Source organism: Anthonomus grandis, chromosome 7, assembly GCF_022605725.1.
Source record: "Anthonomus grandis grandis chromosome 7, icAntGran1.3, whole genome shotgun sequence".
In the NCBI taxonomy this organism is placed as follows: Eukaryota; Metazoa; Arthropoda; class Insecta; order Coleoptera; family Curculionidae; genus Anthonomus; species Anthonomus grandis.
The window spans coordinates 9,926,500-9,943,230 of record NC_065552.1 but is presented as its reverse complement, the minus strand read 5'-3'; the positions used below and the strand labels follow the sequence as shown (position 1 = coordinate 9,943,230).

The window sequence follows — 16,731 nt, the reverse complement described above, 5'->3', positions numbered from 1 at the left end:
TTGCACTCACCTCCCTCCAAAATGATGTTAAGGTTGGCATTAATAGTTGTTACCTGGAAATGCCTATGGTACTAGGTGTCATTAAATTATGTTTGCAAAAGGAACTTTTTCTTATTGGCTCGACCTATATTCAATTATTCTAATTCAATTAATAGTTGGCTCTTGTTTTGTCTTTAAAAAAACTTTAATTTATTAAAATGAATGCGGATTGGGCTTTGTCGCAAAATATCGGATTTGAGGATATTAACCAATAAACGAGAAGTTTACTGTACTAATTTTAACTCCTTCTAAAAGAGTATAAACAGCCGTAAAAAGCTGAGAAAAAATAATAGCGCTTTAACATTCAACAGTTCAGCGTGCAATCACACAGCAATATAAGGCCTACGGTTATTATTATTGTTATTTATTATTTATTATTTTACTGTTTTAATAATTGTCTTTAATTTACATTACCATATAGGGTTTAACTTGGACTTCCTTAAAGGTAAACTTCGCCTCATGCTATGTGATTTTTTTTTGACACTTTTTGACCTCAATATATTTTTTAAATAAAGACAATTTGTTACTATTATTATTTCAATCTAACAATTTACACTTATTATTTTATCTTGCTAGAATGACGATATATATGTACATCCTGCTCTTCAAATTTATTTTGCTATTATTGAAATTACGCTCTTTATCATTAAATAATTTTCAAGGTTCTCACTATCCGACAACAGCTTAAAAATTGTTCAGATTAGATTTTTAAATATATGAAACAACTCACTAATTCGTTAAAATGTACGGTTTTAACGTCCCATTCTTAATATTCACAATATTTTTAAAATTACATTTAAGTTTAGCGGATCAATGTGTAATAACAGAATTCGAAGATGTGTCAAATGTGGTGGCAAACTGCAAAGATATAGTCATTGATAGCTTGATCGTACCAAAAGGTCAACAGTTGACTCTTAAGTTAACAGAAGGATCAACATTAGTATTTCGAGGAACAACCTTATTTGAATTTTTTGTGTGGATAGGGCCCTTAGTAACTATTTCGGGTAACAACATTACTGTAATTGGAGAACCAGGTACGTATTATTATTAAATATATAGTACTAATAAGTCGTTTATGCATAAAAAAATAAATTGTAAAAATTATCCCTTCGCTCTTCTTAACAGTGTTGCTAAAACCATTCGATAAGATCCATGGCCAACTAAGTTGACCAACTATGAACCCGCAGTAATTACTTGGAAAGTAGAAAAGAAAAGAGAAGAACCGAAATTTGGTTGTATTAAAGAGCTTGGTACTTCTAATGTTTTAAATATTTCAAAACTTAGGATAAATCTCTTTTTCCATTACATGGAAAATACAATCCTTCTGTTGTTCGATATTAATTTCGGGCAAATAAGCATAGAAATTTTCAATTCCGGACTCAGTATCATTTTTTATTGATGGTACTTTAAAAGTACAAAAATACGTTGAATTGCTCCAAAACCAAATTGTCCCTGCCATTCAAATTGTCTTAATTTAGTGAAATTGTCTAAATTTAGACGTGACATCTGTCTGTTTTCAACAAAATAAGTGTGCTGCTCATAATGCGGTTATGATAAAAGGATTTTTAACAAATAATTTTCCTAACCATCTTATTAAAGGCCTCCTACAACGTTAGATTTGTTCTCAAATGACTGTTTTATTGAGAGTGAAATTTTATCTTAAAGAGACCATTTACAAACATGAATTTATTAGACCAACAAATTTTGCAAGAATTGCGAGATAAATTATTGAATGTGCCAATTTCATTCAACCAGAAACTCTTTTGAAAGTACGAAATAGCTTTTATAATAGGTTAACTTATTGTTTAGCCAAAGAAAATCTGTTTGAGCTTTTTATATACCTAAACAATTAATTTTAAAGACTTTTAATTTTCCTACTTTTATCAGAGTTATAACACTTTAATTTGCATAATGCAACTTACAGCATAATAAATATTTGAAGATTATCATTCTATGTGGATTGTACAGTGACCCTGTGAATTTTTTTTTGTGAATTGAGAATTTTGGATGATATTGCAGAGTATCCCTTTCATTTTTTAAGATATAGCTTTGCAGAAAATTAAAAATTGAAAACACCCTGTATATTTTAACACCCTGTATTTTTTTATTAAAAATCAGAAAAAAAAAACATATTTCTGTTTATTTTTTTATTAGTGAGCCATGACTTCCTTTCACACATGCATAAAAGTTGAACACCTAACGTATATAAACCTTGCATTAAAAAAATATTTTAGAAATATCTAAACTCTCGCGTAATATTCTGCAAAATTTTATAAACAAGTAATGTTCTTACCTTCATGAAATTCAGGCTTTTACTCACAAAACACAAATATATAGAGAAGTGGTGGTTGCATACAAAATCATAGAAATTCTGCTGCTAGTGTCCTCTTGCTTCGCAACGGAAACTGTTACTTGCTGCTAACTTGATAGTTTGACGTACTTAATTGGACCAATCAAAATGGTAGAAAGGCACGGCCAAATTAGAAATTTCAATATTTATTCGCAATATCTAGAGATATGTAACAGATATTATATAAATTAGAATAAATCTAAAAAAGTTTAAAAGTATTTTGTTAGCATTGAACTACTCCAACCCAAACAAAAGCGTAAAGTTGTAATTACAGCTATTTAAATTTCAGGTTCAAGTCTTGATGGTCAAGGCCCGCTATACTGGGATGGACAAGGTACATGGGGTACAACAAAGCCAAAATTTCTCACAATTTCAGCAACTAATGCAATTTTGGAAAGTATTAACATCAAAAATTGTCCTGTTGGATGTACTAGCGTTTCTAAATCTGAAAATGTTACTCTTAGAAACTGGAAGATTGATAATTTACAGGGAGATGAGGTACTGATTTTATTTAAATTTCTTTTAATAATTTCAACTAAATTCAATTCAAAATATTTTATTTGCCCATAAAAAGAAAAATAATTCTAACTAGAAGCTAATTGCAGCAGAATCACATAGTTTTCTTTAGACAAAAAGGATGGTATCGCGATTTTTAAAACCGTTGACACCTGGCATTAAGGATACCAGGAGTGACACAACCCTACTACTACTACTACTACTAATACATTTAATAACTTAACAGAACGAAAGGCTGAAAAAATAATTGCAAAAAAAATTGTATTCATAAAGAAAAAGAAACAAAATAAAAAGTCACATGTATGGTGCGCAAAAGGTCGAAACTGGCTCGGTGGTACCCCGACAGACAAGGGAGGACTGATCCGCGACATCCGAGAGGGCCTTCAGGAACACTGAGAGGTTCTTAAGTAAATGTATATGTCGTAGCCAGATTACAAAACCTGTCGTTTTATAAAACGCCTAGTCATTTTATAAACGGCGGCCAGATTGTCAAATATTAAGTGTCAACTCATTATTTTACTATCTGGCTAGCCATTTTATAAAACGACTAGGCGTTTTATAAAACTACGCTAACTGCTTGGCCCGATTATTAAACGCTAAAAAGACATTTAATCGTTTGATATTATGACATTGTGAGGAGTGATGCATTTTAGTCTTTTAAAAAACGGCGGCAAGTATTAGCCAGATACTCAAATTTGATCCATAATTTCAGTTTTGCTTGGTTCATTTAGTTACAACTCTTCTTGGTTTGTTTAGTACTCTAAAAATATGGATCCTGTTAAAGTAGCAGCGGCGGAAGTAGATAAAAACTACTTTTATTCCCAGTTAGAAGAGTTTTATAAGGGTAAGTATGTAACATGAAACATACACATCAATAATAATTATAATAGTATAGTTTAATTAATAATTATTATTGTGTCCAATCGATCTTCATCTGTTCATCATCCTGCATTTAACGTAACGCATCCTTGTAAGTTGCAAGTAATAAGTAATGAGACCTTAACCTCAAAGTTCAGGTTGGGCTTTATTCAAGTAGCTTACCGCATGAAACAGTTAAAAGCATTTCGGCAGAAGAGGATTTAGAAGATATGATGAAGGAAAATTCAGTAAACAGCTTCGAGGAAAGCGACATTATCGTAAAAAATATTCCAAATGAGACAGAACCAGATTCAAAGATCTTTAACATTGATGACATACCAATTGTCTTGCAGGATATTGTTGTGAGAGAAGAAGGTACTTGTAATGGGCATCAAAGTATTTCCGAAGTGGTAGTAATGGATCAGGATAATGTCAAAGAGAATAATTATATGGATGGTAATATTATTTTACAGACAACGCATAAAATAAATCAGGTTGAAGAATTTCCAAGTTTTTTGGGTAATGGGTTATCTTCGGGGTCAACGATTATTAACTGTATAACCGAAAATAAAAATGTTTTTAATAAAGAAAATGGGGCAAAACGAAAACTGTGCTTATCCTGTGATGAAAGCGAAGCTTATCCTGTGATGATATCTTTGTGAAAAGGAAGAATTAATAAAAACACAAAGAACACAATGTACAATTGGTCAAAAACGTGCAGCTGACCAAATGGCCCAAATAACTAAAATAAAAGTCAAGAATTTGCAAGTGGGGAAGCATATATCTGTGGAAGTTCCAAAATTTGATAGGCGTTTCCTTGACCCAAAAGGGGTACTAGGAAATATTCTGGATATACAAAATGGGGTATACCAGATAGGTACAGAGCATGGTCGCCTTAATCGATGGTTTTCCAGAGACGAATTAAATCCAGTTGGCAATTCTAACTTTAATCCGTTTGTCACACCAGATGTTAATATCTCTCTAAGGGAACCAGTTTCTAAGGTTTCGCAATTTGGAGGACAAGGTTTTAAGAAATGTCAGTGCAAACCTAGTAAACTGCAATGTTGCACTAAGAAATGCCTTTGTTTTAAGGCTCGCGGAAAATGTACCAGTAGGTGCCATTTTAGTGGTCCATGTTCCAATAAATGAACTTTTTTTTCATCAACGTTTATTTTGTTTTTTTTTGTTTTAAGTATGCTTATGTATACATAATACATAATAAGAATATTAAATGTTTATTTATTTTTGTATTTTTAGTGCTTTTTATTAATAAATAATAAATTTTTATTCATTTGTTTTATTCATAAAATAAAGCGTATTAACATATTCATCTAACTGTCTTATAGGACAAGGACAATTTTTTATCTGCTTAGTGCTGCCAAATATGTATGTTGATATCAATAATTTATATTTTAATAAATACTTTTAAATAGAATTCGTATTTTACAAACCAACTGAAATACTCCACCCACAAGAATATTAAACGGTGAAAACATTACCGTTTGACATTCTGGCAAAGTTGTCATGGTCGTTTTATAAAACGCCTAGTCGTTTTATAAAATGACAGCTTTTATAATCTGGCTACGACATAGATATTATAGCATTTTAAAAACGTCTATATTTTCATTTTAAAAACTTTTGCGTTTTATTGTGATTCTAGCAAAAACACTTTTATATATTTTGCAAAATTCCATTTTGACATATTTTTAGTATTTATTGAGAGATTATTCCATAACGTTGTGGCATTATATAGAAAAGACTTCTGAAAATTTGCTGTTCGATGACCTGGAATTTTAAAATTATATTTTCGCCTGTTTGACATATTGAGAATTTGGTTGTCTTTCAGATACGGTGATATATTATGTCTATAAGGTATAGAGTAAGTAAATCGCATACATGAGTTCTGTAACTTTTGAATTTTTCTACAAAGTACACCAGAAATCGAGTTAGTATAAACAGCATCTCCATAATCAAAGAGAAATTACAAGGGATTCGTAATTCGTAAAGGAAAAATATTTTTTTAAGTGTAAAATATTTTTTAATCTAAGATATGCCAATTTTAATTTATTATTGATATGACTTTCAAATCTTAGTTCGCGGTCCATAAACATTCCTAAATTTTTAACCTCATCAGTAATTGGTATAAAAACATTTCGACGAGCTCTTAATCTCTCTAATCTGATAATTTGAATGACACATCATTACTTGAGATTTAGAGGGATTTATTTTTAAATTGTGTTCTTGTGCATATAGAGCAATATTATTTAAATTAGTATTTATATTTACTTCTGCCTGTTGAATATTATTAAAGTTTAATGGTAAATACAGTTGAGAGTCATCTGCATATTGAAAAATTTGAGAGTGTTTTAGTGATTTGTTCATGTCAGCAACATAAATTGAAAAAAGTAATGGTGATAGAATTGAAGCTTGAGGAACGCCTTTTTCTATTTTGTTAAACTTTGATTTTAGAATACTGTTTTCATTTTTAATAACTACACAACAAAATCGATCAAAAAGGTAACTTTGAAATAATTTAATGGTATTACTCGAAGCCAATATAATGTAGTTTGGAAAGTAATAAGTTGTAATCTATAGTGTCAAAAGCTTTACTATATTCTAACAAATAAGGTTAAATCCTTTTTTTTCCTTGTTAAATCTAATATCGTCGGAAATTTGGACAAGGTATGTAGTGGTGCTAAAATTTTTCCCTGAAACCCGACTGACAATCAGGAATTAATTGGAACTTATCAGTAAATGCAGTTATTTGGTTATATAAAAATTGCTCTATTATTTTCGATAGCACTGGCAGAATACTTATTGGCCTAAGATCTATTTTTTTTGGCTCGCTCTTTTTTACTTTGGCTTGATAATGGCTTTGTTCCAGATATCTGGAAAATCTCCCTTAAAAATGCAACAGTTAACAATATTGATCAGGGGATCAATGCAAACATAATCTTAAATCTTGTATAGAAATGCTAAGAAAAATGCAGTAGATTTTTCTTGATTTTATTCACTAAATCGATGGTTGTAATTTTATCTATAAGAGAAAATGAAAATTTGGTTGCATCATGCCTTAAATTTTCATGTTTAATTTATAGTATGTAATTTTATCCGGAGATGCCGATGTGCTTGTGTTGTTTGAGTTTAGAAAGAGGTTATTTAATTTTTCCGGATCCTGCAGAGATAATGGCAAATCATCATCAAGTTTTAGGTTTTTTATAATGTTTAACTATTTTGCGGATGTCCAGAGTTCTTTCCCAATCTCTTAAAATAACTAATTTATTCTTATTGCATGTCTTGTAAAATTTGTAAGCGATCTATAATAAGTTAATTCAGCTTCAGATTTAGTTTCAATACAACTGCGCCTGGGCTTATCTCCTAATTTCATTAATAGTTTGATATTATTTGTGATCCATGGATTAAGAGGCCTTTCATATACATTTTTATGATAGAGAGGAGCGTGTTTGTCCATTAAGTTAGTAACAGAGTTTTTAAATAAGAACATTTTACTATTGACATCATCAGTGGTGTATATATATATAAATCGTGCAAGAAAGATTCTGCTTTATTTTAGGGTGTAGCACCAGAAAACAAATTTGGTCACAATACTGATGGAATTGGTATTAGTAAGAGTAAAAACATTTTAGTAGAAAACTCTATTATCTATAACCAAGATGACTGCGTTGTCCTGAATAGTGGTAAATAAAATAACTGATCACCATTATTGCTGATTAAATAATACATTTTTAGGCACCCATCTAATTGTTAGAAATATGTTTTGTCACGGAAGTCATGGTCTTTCACTAAGCGTAGGCACTGCAACAATTGAGGATGTTATTATTGAAAATTCAATAATCACGATGGCTGAAAATGGTATACATATTAAGACACACGTGGATGCTGGTAACGGATTAATCAAAGATATTCTTTATAGGAATATTACTATGCTGGGTAAAAATAAAATCTTTCCCAATAATGATATGCTAAACATCTGCATTCATTTATTTAGACTGCAAATATTATGGAATCAATATTCAGCAAAATTACGTAAACCTGCCAGCTGGCCAACCAGAAGATGGTCCACCAAAGAACAATATTCCCATACATAACCTGACCATGACAAACATATATGGTAGTGTGCAAAGTGAGGCTGTACCAGTTTTTATTTTATGTGCAGAAGATGGATGTTTCGATTGGACATGGGAAGGGGTGGAAATATATGGAACCGCTCAAGATAATTGCACCAATTTTACTCCAAATGGATATCAATGTTGAGGTTTAATTGAAAAAAACGCAATTACAAAATCAATATAATTAAGCTAATTTAAGTTTTTTTGCTTACTAATTTTATTAGTCTGTTATTTACACTTATAGTCGGATTACCGAACAGATGGAGTAAATGATGTGCGCGAAATATAGGCCCGCCCATCGATGCAACCTTGGCAAATTTAGACGAAGAGAATTATGCCTACTTATTTTAAATTATTTTACCGTACAGCTTTGCTGTTGTAAGCAGCTTTTTTAAAATATAATACGGTCGCCTGTAAAATGGGTCTAAACCGGTTTTGAGGTTGTGTCAGGTATATAAATAATCAGATCAGATATATATAATAATCTCTTTTAAGTATTTTGTTATGCAAAGTTATGTTAATATATTGGGGTTTACCGAAAAGGGATAGGTAATCCTTTTAAGTAATCGTGCCAGGTCAAACATTTTGGGTGTAATTGGCCAGGTTCATCAGAACCGAATTAATTTTTTGAACTAATTTAATGAAAATTAGCTTTCTTTAAAAATTATAATAAATTAATTGGACAGACGCTGTACAGTGTGTTTAAAGATGAGCGAATTTATACGTAAAAATGACTAAAAAAATTGCAGTTAAAATTTGACCGTTTGGCATCCAGCCCTGCTTGATTAAAAAATGAAATTTAGCATATTTTTATTTTTTTTTTAAATCAAGCCTTGGTACGAGCATTTTTAAAATTTTATGAGTAGGTAATGTAGTATTTCTAGGCATGATGTAAAAAAAGTTTATAAGAAAAAGTTGTTTAGAATGCAAAATTATGCCCGAATACCGAATTTCATAACCATAGGCCTACTTTGATTTTTACAAATTTCAATCTCTAATAATTAAATATGAATAAAAAAATCTATTGGTACACAAAACGTAAAAATCAAAGTAGGTCTATGGTTATGAAATGCGGTATTAGGGCATAATTTTGCATTCTTAACAACCTTTTCTCATAAACTTTTTTTATATCTTGCCTAGAATTACTACTTTACCCTCCACTTTACCTACTTATAAAATTTAAAAAATGTTCGTACCAAGGCAAGCTTGATTTTAAAAAAATAATAATATGCTAAATTTTATTTTTTAATCAAGCAGGGTTGGATGCCAAACGGTCAAATTTTAACCACAACAATTTTTGTCATTTTCACGTATAAATTCGCTGTAAATTGGACTTTTTGCACTTTGTTGTATGCTGAATGCTCGTTATCACATGTTTTATATATGTTCATAATCACTGCCTTTTCCGTTGGTCAAATGTTTTCGTACTCTTTTCTTGGGGTGTACGTGGCGCGTCAGCCATTATTTGTTAACAAACAAATTAACAAAAAAATAAACACAATCTAAACTTTTCAATATTGCGAAGATTCAAATATTCGAATAGCAGAAAATTCAACCAAAACAATCTAAAGCCGCTCGACTAATAAAATATTTTATTAGTCGAGCGGAATTTTATTTTATCTTCTATTTTTCAGACTCCAGTTCATTTATCCCAATTTCTATGTCTACTACAATCTTTTATTCCTCATTCGACCGGATTTAAAAAAAAAGGAAAAATCTCAAGGGAGATAGCTGCAAAGCTAAGATACATTTCTAACTAATCTTTATTATGTATTAAATGAATGAGCTTATCATAATTGAAATATGCAGTATTTTATCTTTTATTATTCACCCAAAGTAGTTAGTAATAGATAACTACAATGTATAATCATTGATGTAAGCACATTTCTCATATAGTCGACGGACGTCACTGTTTTTAGTTTTCTTGTATTTAATTATTTCTCTATTAGATTCATCTGCCCCCTGTATCTAGAGCAATTAATAAGCAATGGTTAATGGTAACATTAAGACAGATATTCTTGAAAACATAAACTGTAGGGGTAAAAGCAATTCAGAAATTAAGTCTTCAAGAAATCAAGCAATCCAAGCCTTGGTGAAGCGAAAATCTAACTTCAGATTTTCTCCTATATCTGTTTGTTGAATTTATCTGATAAATATCACCAATAATAAATAATATGCTTTTTTTCTATTATTAAGGCTGGTGAAGTAGTATTTGCAGATATAGAACCTATATTTTCTTCGGTTTCAGCACATTCTTGTGTACATATATATGTATAAATGTATGTGTATGCCACATATATGTAGTCCAAGACTACTATAGGAATGAATCTAAAAATTCCAGCAATGGTTCCTTTTTTTCAATTGATTCAGCAGTTATCACAGAGTTATAGGTCAAGAAATATTCTACCAAAATGGTATTTTTTTTAATAGGATTAACTGCTAGATCTACGTTTTGAAATTTGATTGAATTCTGCTTTTAGAGTCTTGCTACGTTGGCGTGTAAGTATTTAGCTGATATGCTTCAAGTAAATCATTATCAAGTAAATTTTAATATAAAGAAAATTTGCTAGCATACACTATATATTAAAAGCGCACAAAAATATTGGAATTTTTACAAGATGTGTACAATAAATACAATTACTAGTTAAAAAATATTATAATAACACTTGTAAATATATTTTATTTTAATAGTTCCTTCTTGGAATATACATTTGCTGTATGACAAAAAAGTAAGTACCAACAGCAGACAGAAGTGATACAGCAACTTTTCTATCCACATTTATGAATCTGGCAGCGGTGAAACCCTTTTGAAGCATTTGAAGTTTGAATGATAAGTCCTTTAGCTTCTCGTATATTTCTGGATCATCTTTGAAGGTCGTGGATACTGCGAGTACATTTGCAGTGAGCTTTTGAGCTGCTTTATATGTTACGTCACAGACATAAATGCATACGAAAATCGGAATCTAAAACAAAAATATTCTTAAGAATACCTTAGTGATAAGTATGTTGTGTATTCATATAGAATTTCTTTTTTAAATCATTTAAATAATCTAAATTTTAATCCGAATGAAGTTCCATCATAGCAGAACTGCAATTTTTCAATCAGAAAACAGAAATCTTCTTTATCGGTTGTTGACAAAATATGAATAGCCGACGATGAAATAGAATGATGGCTATAATTTATTGCTCCTATTGCCATCACTGTAGAAGTATAACAACGTGCCGCAATCTCTAATTATTTCTTTCAATGACATTACTGATAATAATTATGAGGAAATCGTAATATTTTGTAAAATTTATTAGGCTTTTAGAATTGCTTTTAGCAACGAAACAGTTAATGTTTATTTATGTAAGAAGTATACCTTTATTAATACTTTCCTGTATAATTATTAAAAAGAGATATAATATATGTAAGTGTTTCTAGGTCCTCAAGCTCTATTACCACTACTTGATAATTTAAAGCTCATTGGTATTATATACCACGATATACGAAGATATATACATATCTTCTCAATTTATAAGAGGCACCACTACACTCCAATCCTTAATAAATTTTTAACAATTTAAAGATACTTTAATTCTGGACTGTATAATTGAAAGAAAAATCCAGGTCCAAATCTGAGTAATAATTGGTAAAAACAAAACCTCAGTCAGCGGATTTGTAGCGTCACGTTTTCCTCTACTTTTGGTTAAAAATAGAATAGCAGAAACGCATTGATAAATATCTACTAAGAAGCCATTAAGTATGTACTAAAGGCTCAAGTAAATTGACGAAAACAAAGAAAACACGAAGTCACGGTCTTACAACAAATACTCGCAGGCGACACGTGTTTCGCTCTAGCTAGAGCATTATCAGGCCTAAAATAAAGTATTAGTCAAATCAAAACTAAAAATTTAAATAAAAAACACTAAGAAGTGTCATATACCCTGCAAGTAAAGCTAGAATTCCCAAATTCTTCGAAGAATGTCGAGAACGATGATGTCCGCAAGTGATGCTGTGAAGAAGGTCACTGCGATTTTATGCTAGTTATAATGGATACTAGGCAGGAAGTGGCCAGCAGAACTGAGGGTACCAAATCTAACATTCTGCACATTCTGCACTGGCTCTATACCGCTATCATTAGGCCCAAGGTGACTGCTCGGTGATATGGTGGACCGCCGCAAAAAGGTTGAAAATGCTCAGAAATGAGCTCGCCTGTCTTTGCAAAAGAGGAGCAATCAGATCAAACCCTGGCACAGAGCTGAACCTTCCGAAGCTTCCTCTATGTAAGGATAAAACACTACGAGATCTATAAAAATCGGCTCTGGAAGCAGAGGCACGTTATAGCCATGATAACAAAAAAGAAGTTGCCCATACAGCTTTCTAGGAGGTGAACACTATCAGAAGCACGCATGTACCTGAATCAACTCTAGAAGAAGAATGAAGTAAAGAGGTAGCCTAAAAAGAAAATAATTATCTACTTTGATAACCAAAAATTGTAAAGGACAGCTAAGCGCTGGCGAAGAATGCGATTGGGGGATGACGGAAGAAATCGGTTCAATTTTGCTGCTTCTGATGTTCCAGTGGAATTTAAGAGAATGCGGTTGCGATTGCATTTGATAGATTTTTGCAAGCACTGATCAGCTCTTTCAGTAAATCGCGCACTTCGATAATCGAATGGCCATAGAAGCAAACTAAAGTAAATTAGATGACAAATAAGATTACGGGTCACTGTCAAATGAAGACTCAACTAGCTGCTGAATCAATAACGAGAGGAGTTTCCTTGCCCGTGTTAGTTAGTAGTTAGTTAGTGTAGAAAGTTTCGTGTTATAATGTCAGATGTCATACATTTGCAAAATACCTAGAATAAAACAAAGATTATATATTATATAATAAAATGAAGATTATATACTTAAAGTGAAGAAGGAAAAATTAATGGCTAAAAATAGATATCTACTTACTACGTAAATTAGATACAACCAGTTCATCGGATCATTGTAGTTTAGCAAAAGGCAGTACTCCAATGTGCAAAAAAATGCCACCATAGACATTATGAAAAATTGAACCGAAAACAGCTGATTCGCAATACATTTAATATTTTCCAGTTTTAAAGCGCGTACTTCAATATTTTTTATGTAAATTGATTTGTTTTCTGTCAAAATTAAAGTTGTGACTGAGGTGCTTAGGCTATTGAATTCGTTTTTGATAAAATATAGAAATGTGCAAACTATAAATCGGTGTGTTAAGTTATAAAATTGGGCAACGAATTCATTTAAAGGAAATAAATCCTTTATTTCAAATTGTGTATCGGCTATGAAAAACGTTAATAGTATTACCATAATGAATGACAATATAACTCCGAAATAAAAATACATTAATCTGTACAAGTGATCTTCTTGTTGTCTCTTTTCTAGAAGCTTTGAATAATTTATAATTTCATTATAAAAGTCTTCCCAGGTTAGTCTTCTAATGAAAGCTCCAACTACAAATTCAATTTCTCCAATAGTTCCTAAAAAAATATTTAAAGTGAAAAGCAAAACGTGTGTGTCTGCTGATAAGACCTCAAGAGTGTGTAAAATTAATCTATAAAGAAATGTTATATGTAACATACATATTATCCCAATTTTAAAGAAGTACGCTCGTTGTCTAATGAAACATTTTCTGGAGAAATCAAAAGGTGGCGAAAGACCAACTGGTTCTGAAATTGTTAATATTTTTTGAAAGTATTTAATTGGAAAATTTTCACTTTGGGGTGTAGTACCAATAACCATGATTAAATTTTTTTTAAAGAACCATTAAAATTAAATACTGTTCATTAATTTATAAGATTAACTTTGAGGTGTTTTCAGTCACAACTATTACCAATGACTGCGCACGAAAATATCACCTAATAAAAGCCACTTTAATTACATGCTAATTAAAGTTAAATATTAATGCATAACTTACGTGAAGTTAACGTAGGTAATTAGTTCATTTATATTATTACTTCTGGATGTTAAATTGTCACCTTAATGTTTTTTTCCCGTCGTAAATTAACGAATATTTTACACTAATACTGCTCTCTTCTCAGGTTTTGATGACACCAGAAAAAGGTTTTTTTCATATTGTAGCGTTTTTATCGATCGCTTAGGTGTGAATTAAAATACTGGATACACAAAGCCTGATTTATTACATACTACGACCGACACTACTGAAAACATTTATTTATGCTGTAATTATTTACTACTATTTATTTCGATTTAAAAGTTGTGCCAATATTCCGACTCCGCTTCCTGAAGACGAAAAAAAGCGACAGACGGTTTCGCTCTTGCAACAAGAAAAAAAAAAGAATCACCAGTCAAATTACCTGGTAAAATAACAGGTCCTAAGAGAAAGTTATCCACAACACCTGTCCACACATTGACTTTAAAATTTACTTGATGATGTGTCTGAACTATGACCCTAGGATTCTCTTCAGCTCATATGTGTGCGTTATGGATATTTGTCATGCCGTTTCTCGTGAACGTAGCTTCTTCAGTAAACAGAATCACCCTTATAAAATCCACATTTCTATTATTCATTTCACACAACCATCTTCAAAAGTCCTGCCTCAGAATCGTTGGGTAAAAGACCTGAAGTTTGAAGATGAAATGGGTAAAGTTGTTGACTCCATAAAATATTGTGTCTCGGTTTTCCCAATATTTCTCACACGTTCAGCCAAAACCTTAGTACTAATGTTTGGTGATTCTTCGAAAATTCTTAAAATTTCTTCCTCTTGCCCTGGTTGAACCGCACGAGGTTGGCCGCAATTATCCTCCCGTCTTTCGCTAAAACTTTAGTCTCCCTTAGACGGTTAATCAAATTTAAAAAATATTTTGAATGAAATCGGTTTGGGAATGTCTGGACATAGTGTCTAGCATTGGAGTCACATTTCCTAGTTAGGAATTGACAGGTGTTTACTGTTTACAATAATATTTAATACTTACTAAACATCAAAACCATATCCGACATTTCGGAAAAGGGTAAATTTATTGGTCTATGAGCCATTATGTGTTTTATAAGTTGTAAGAAAACACATGAAATACAAATATGTTATTAAAAAATGTAGATTTATTTTGGGAGTAATTGAGAAGCTTGTGAAGAGCGTCAGAAGCGTTTAAATTTGTCACTTTGACAGTACGTAAAAAGTTACTGGTGCCCGAGGTCAGCCAATTTGTTTAGAAAGAAGTATCTAGATTTTAAAATTAAGATATCTAATAAACGGATTCTCAGGCTGACATTTACTAAGAATACTTTTTTTACAAGAAAAGATTGTATAATTAGAATTTTTTACTAGAACTTTATTATACAAGGGTACAAAAAAGTTTTGGTATTTTTAACACAGGCAATAAACCGCAAATGGCGCGTAATGCTTAGCTAAGTTAATTAGTGTAATCAATGTCAAATGTCATGAAAAATTTCTCAATTTAATTTTTAATAAACTAGTCAAATAAGAGGCTTTTTCTTCTTCCTTTCCCTGTTTCTTACCTCTTTCTTCTTTTTGGCATGATTTCTTAGTAAAAACTCTTCCTTTTAGTTCATTTCCTCTCAAAATGATATGATGGTAAATATCGACAGAAGGTTTTCCTCTTACAACAGGAGCTCTCGTAAAAATAATAATCCGCGTTGAGGAGTATAACACAACTCGACAAATCGCACGCCTGTAAACCTGAGGATGACTTCTAACATAATTCGTTTCTTTTCCAAACCAATTTTTCGAGTCCGCATGCCAGTTTGGAAATTGCCAGGCTTCTCAGGTCCTCGGCAAGCAACTACTCCTTTAGAGAACTTAAAGCAATTCAAGCATCCTTAAAGATTGATTGCCTTTTGATGTGACGCCTCTTTGGTAACCAGGTAGAAAATAGCCGTACCGACTCTTTCGACCATTACAATGATGGGTCGTAAACTCATCGAGTGTTAAATCCCGCATTGGTTAGATTTGCCGCAGCGCCTTCGTGGTTTCAATAATAAGTAGCCAACCGGTTAAAGTAAATAACGTCCTTTTGTATCTTATAAAGGACATAATAAAGGACAAGTTGACTTTAAGAACTTTGTATGACCTATCTCAGAACGTTTCAAACTTCTGTGATAGATCCTTTTGTCTCTATGAGTCGTAAAGCTAAATGAAGTCCCGCTGTTATATCTCTGTTCTTTGGCATTGACGGAAGAATCTTTTGACATCCGTGTTTTTTCACAGGTAAAACATTTAAAAAATGTAAAATAATTAATTTGTTTTAAATAATATATAGAAAGTGTTCTATCTAAACCTTACAACGCTCGATAGTTTTGATGTTAAGTTGGATATTGGTCGGAGAGGGTTGTGTTGATCCTACTAGTTGCAAGTACTACTGGTAGTGTTGGGCAGTCCAACTTAACAGGCTCCAGCCCAAATCTGAGTAAAGACAGTGTTCTTAATCTATCTTAACCAGATTTCAATCTAACGATATTCTATCCTCTTATGAACCAAATATAAATATTTTATGTTTCCAGCTAACATGGAAGAATTATATTTATCCAAAACCATAATGTTTAGCTAAGTTAATTAGTGTCATCAATGTCAAATCCCACGAAAAGTTTCGCAATTTAATTTTTAATAAACTTTTTTAAATTCAATACAATAAAAATAAGTGTTACTTAAATACATTTTTTAATTAATGGAAAGATTAATTTATAGTAATAAGACCATATCGAATTTTGGAGCTGCTCATTCAATTCTGCTTCAGTTGTCAAAGTTGGTTATTAGGTCTTTTGAGGCCTTTTCCGGCTAAGTATTAAATATCTCTCCACGCTACGCTACAAAGCATTAGAAAGAAAAATGTTTTTATGTGATTTGTTTGGTG

At 31.5% G+C, this 16,731-nt stretch overlaps 1 protein-coding gene and 1 long non-coding RNA gene across 2 annotated transcripts; one reads left to right on the top strand and one right to left on the bottom strand.

Moving 5' to 3' along the window:
* Positions 1-695: 695 nt before the first annotated feature.
* On the top strand, positions 696-8,091 carry LOC126738687 (polygalacturonase-like). The gene is made up of 5 exons (XM_050444127.1): positions 696-1,073; positions 2,679-2,887; positions 7,338-7,461; positions 7,514-7,714; positions 7,773-8,091. The coding sequence occupies exons 1-5, from the start codon at positions 782-784 to the stop codon at positions 8,036-8,038; spliced, it is 1,092 nt and encodes a 363-aa protein (XP_050300084.1). The 5' UTR covers positions 696-781; the 3' UTR covers positions 8,039-8,091.
* Positions 8,092-10,455: 2,364 nt separating this feature from the next.
* On the bottom strand, positions 10,456-15,611 carry LOC126738609 (uncharacterized). Its single transcript, XR_007661395.1, has 2 exons — positions 14,220-15,611; positions 10,456-10,856 (listed from the first exon to the last, which is right to left on the bottom strand). It is a non-coding gene; the product is annotated as an uncharacterized LOC126738609 (long non-coding RNA).
* Between the last annotated feature and the right edge of the window lie 1,120 nt (positions 15,612-16,731).

Bases quoted from the DNA above. Each gene is read 5' to 3' on its own strand.
- LOC126738687 (XM_050444127.1), top strand. From the start codon at position 782: ATGTACGGTTTTAACGTCCCATTCTTAATATTCACAATATTTTTAAAA. The intron at 1,074-2,678 runs GTACGTATTATT...TTTAAATTTCAG, and splicing joins TACTGTAATTGGAGAACCAG to GTTCAAGTCTTGATGGTCAA. The intron at 7,462-7,513 runs GTAAATAAAATA...ATACATTTTTAG, and splicing joins CTGCGTTGTCCTGAATAGTG to GCACCCATCTAATTGTTAGA.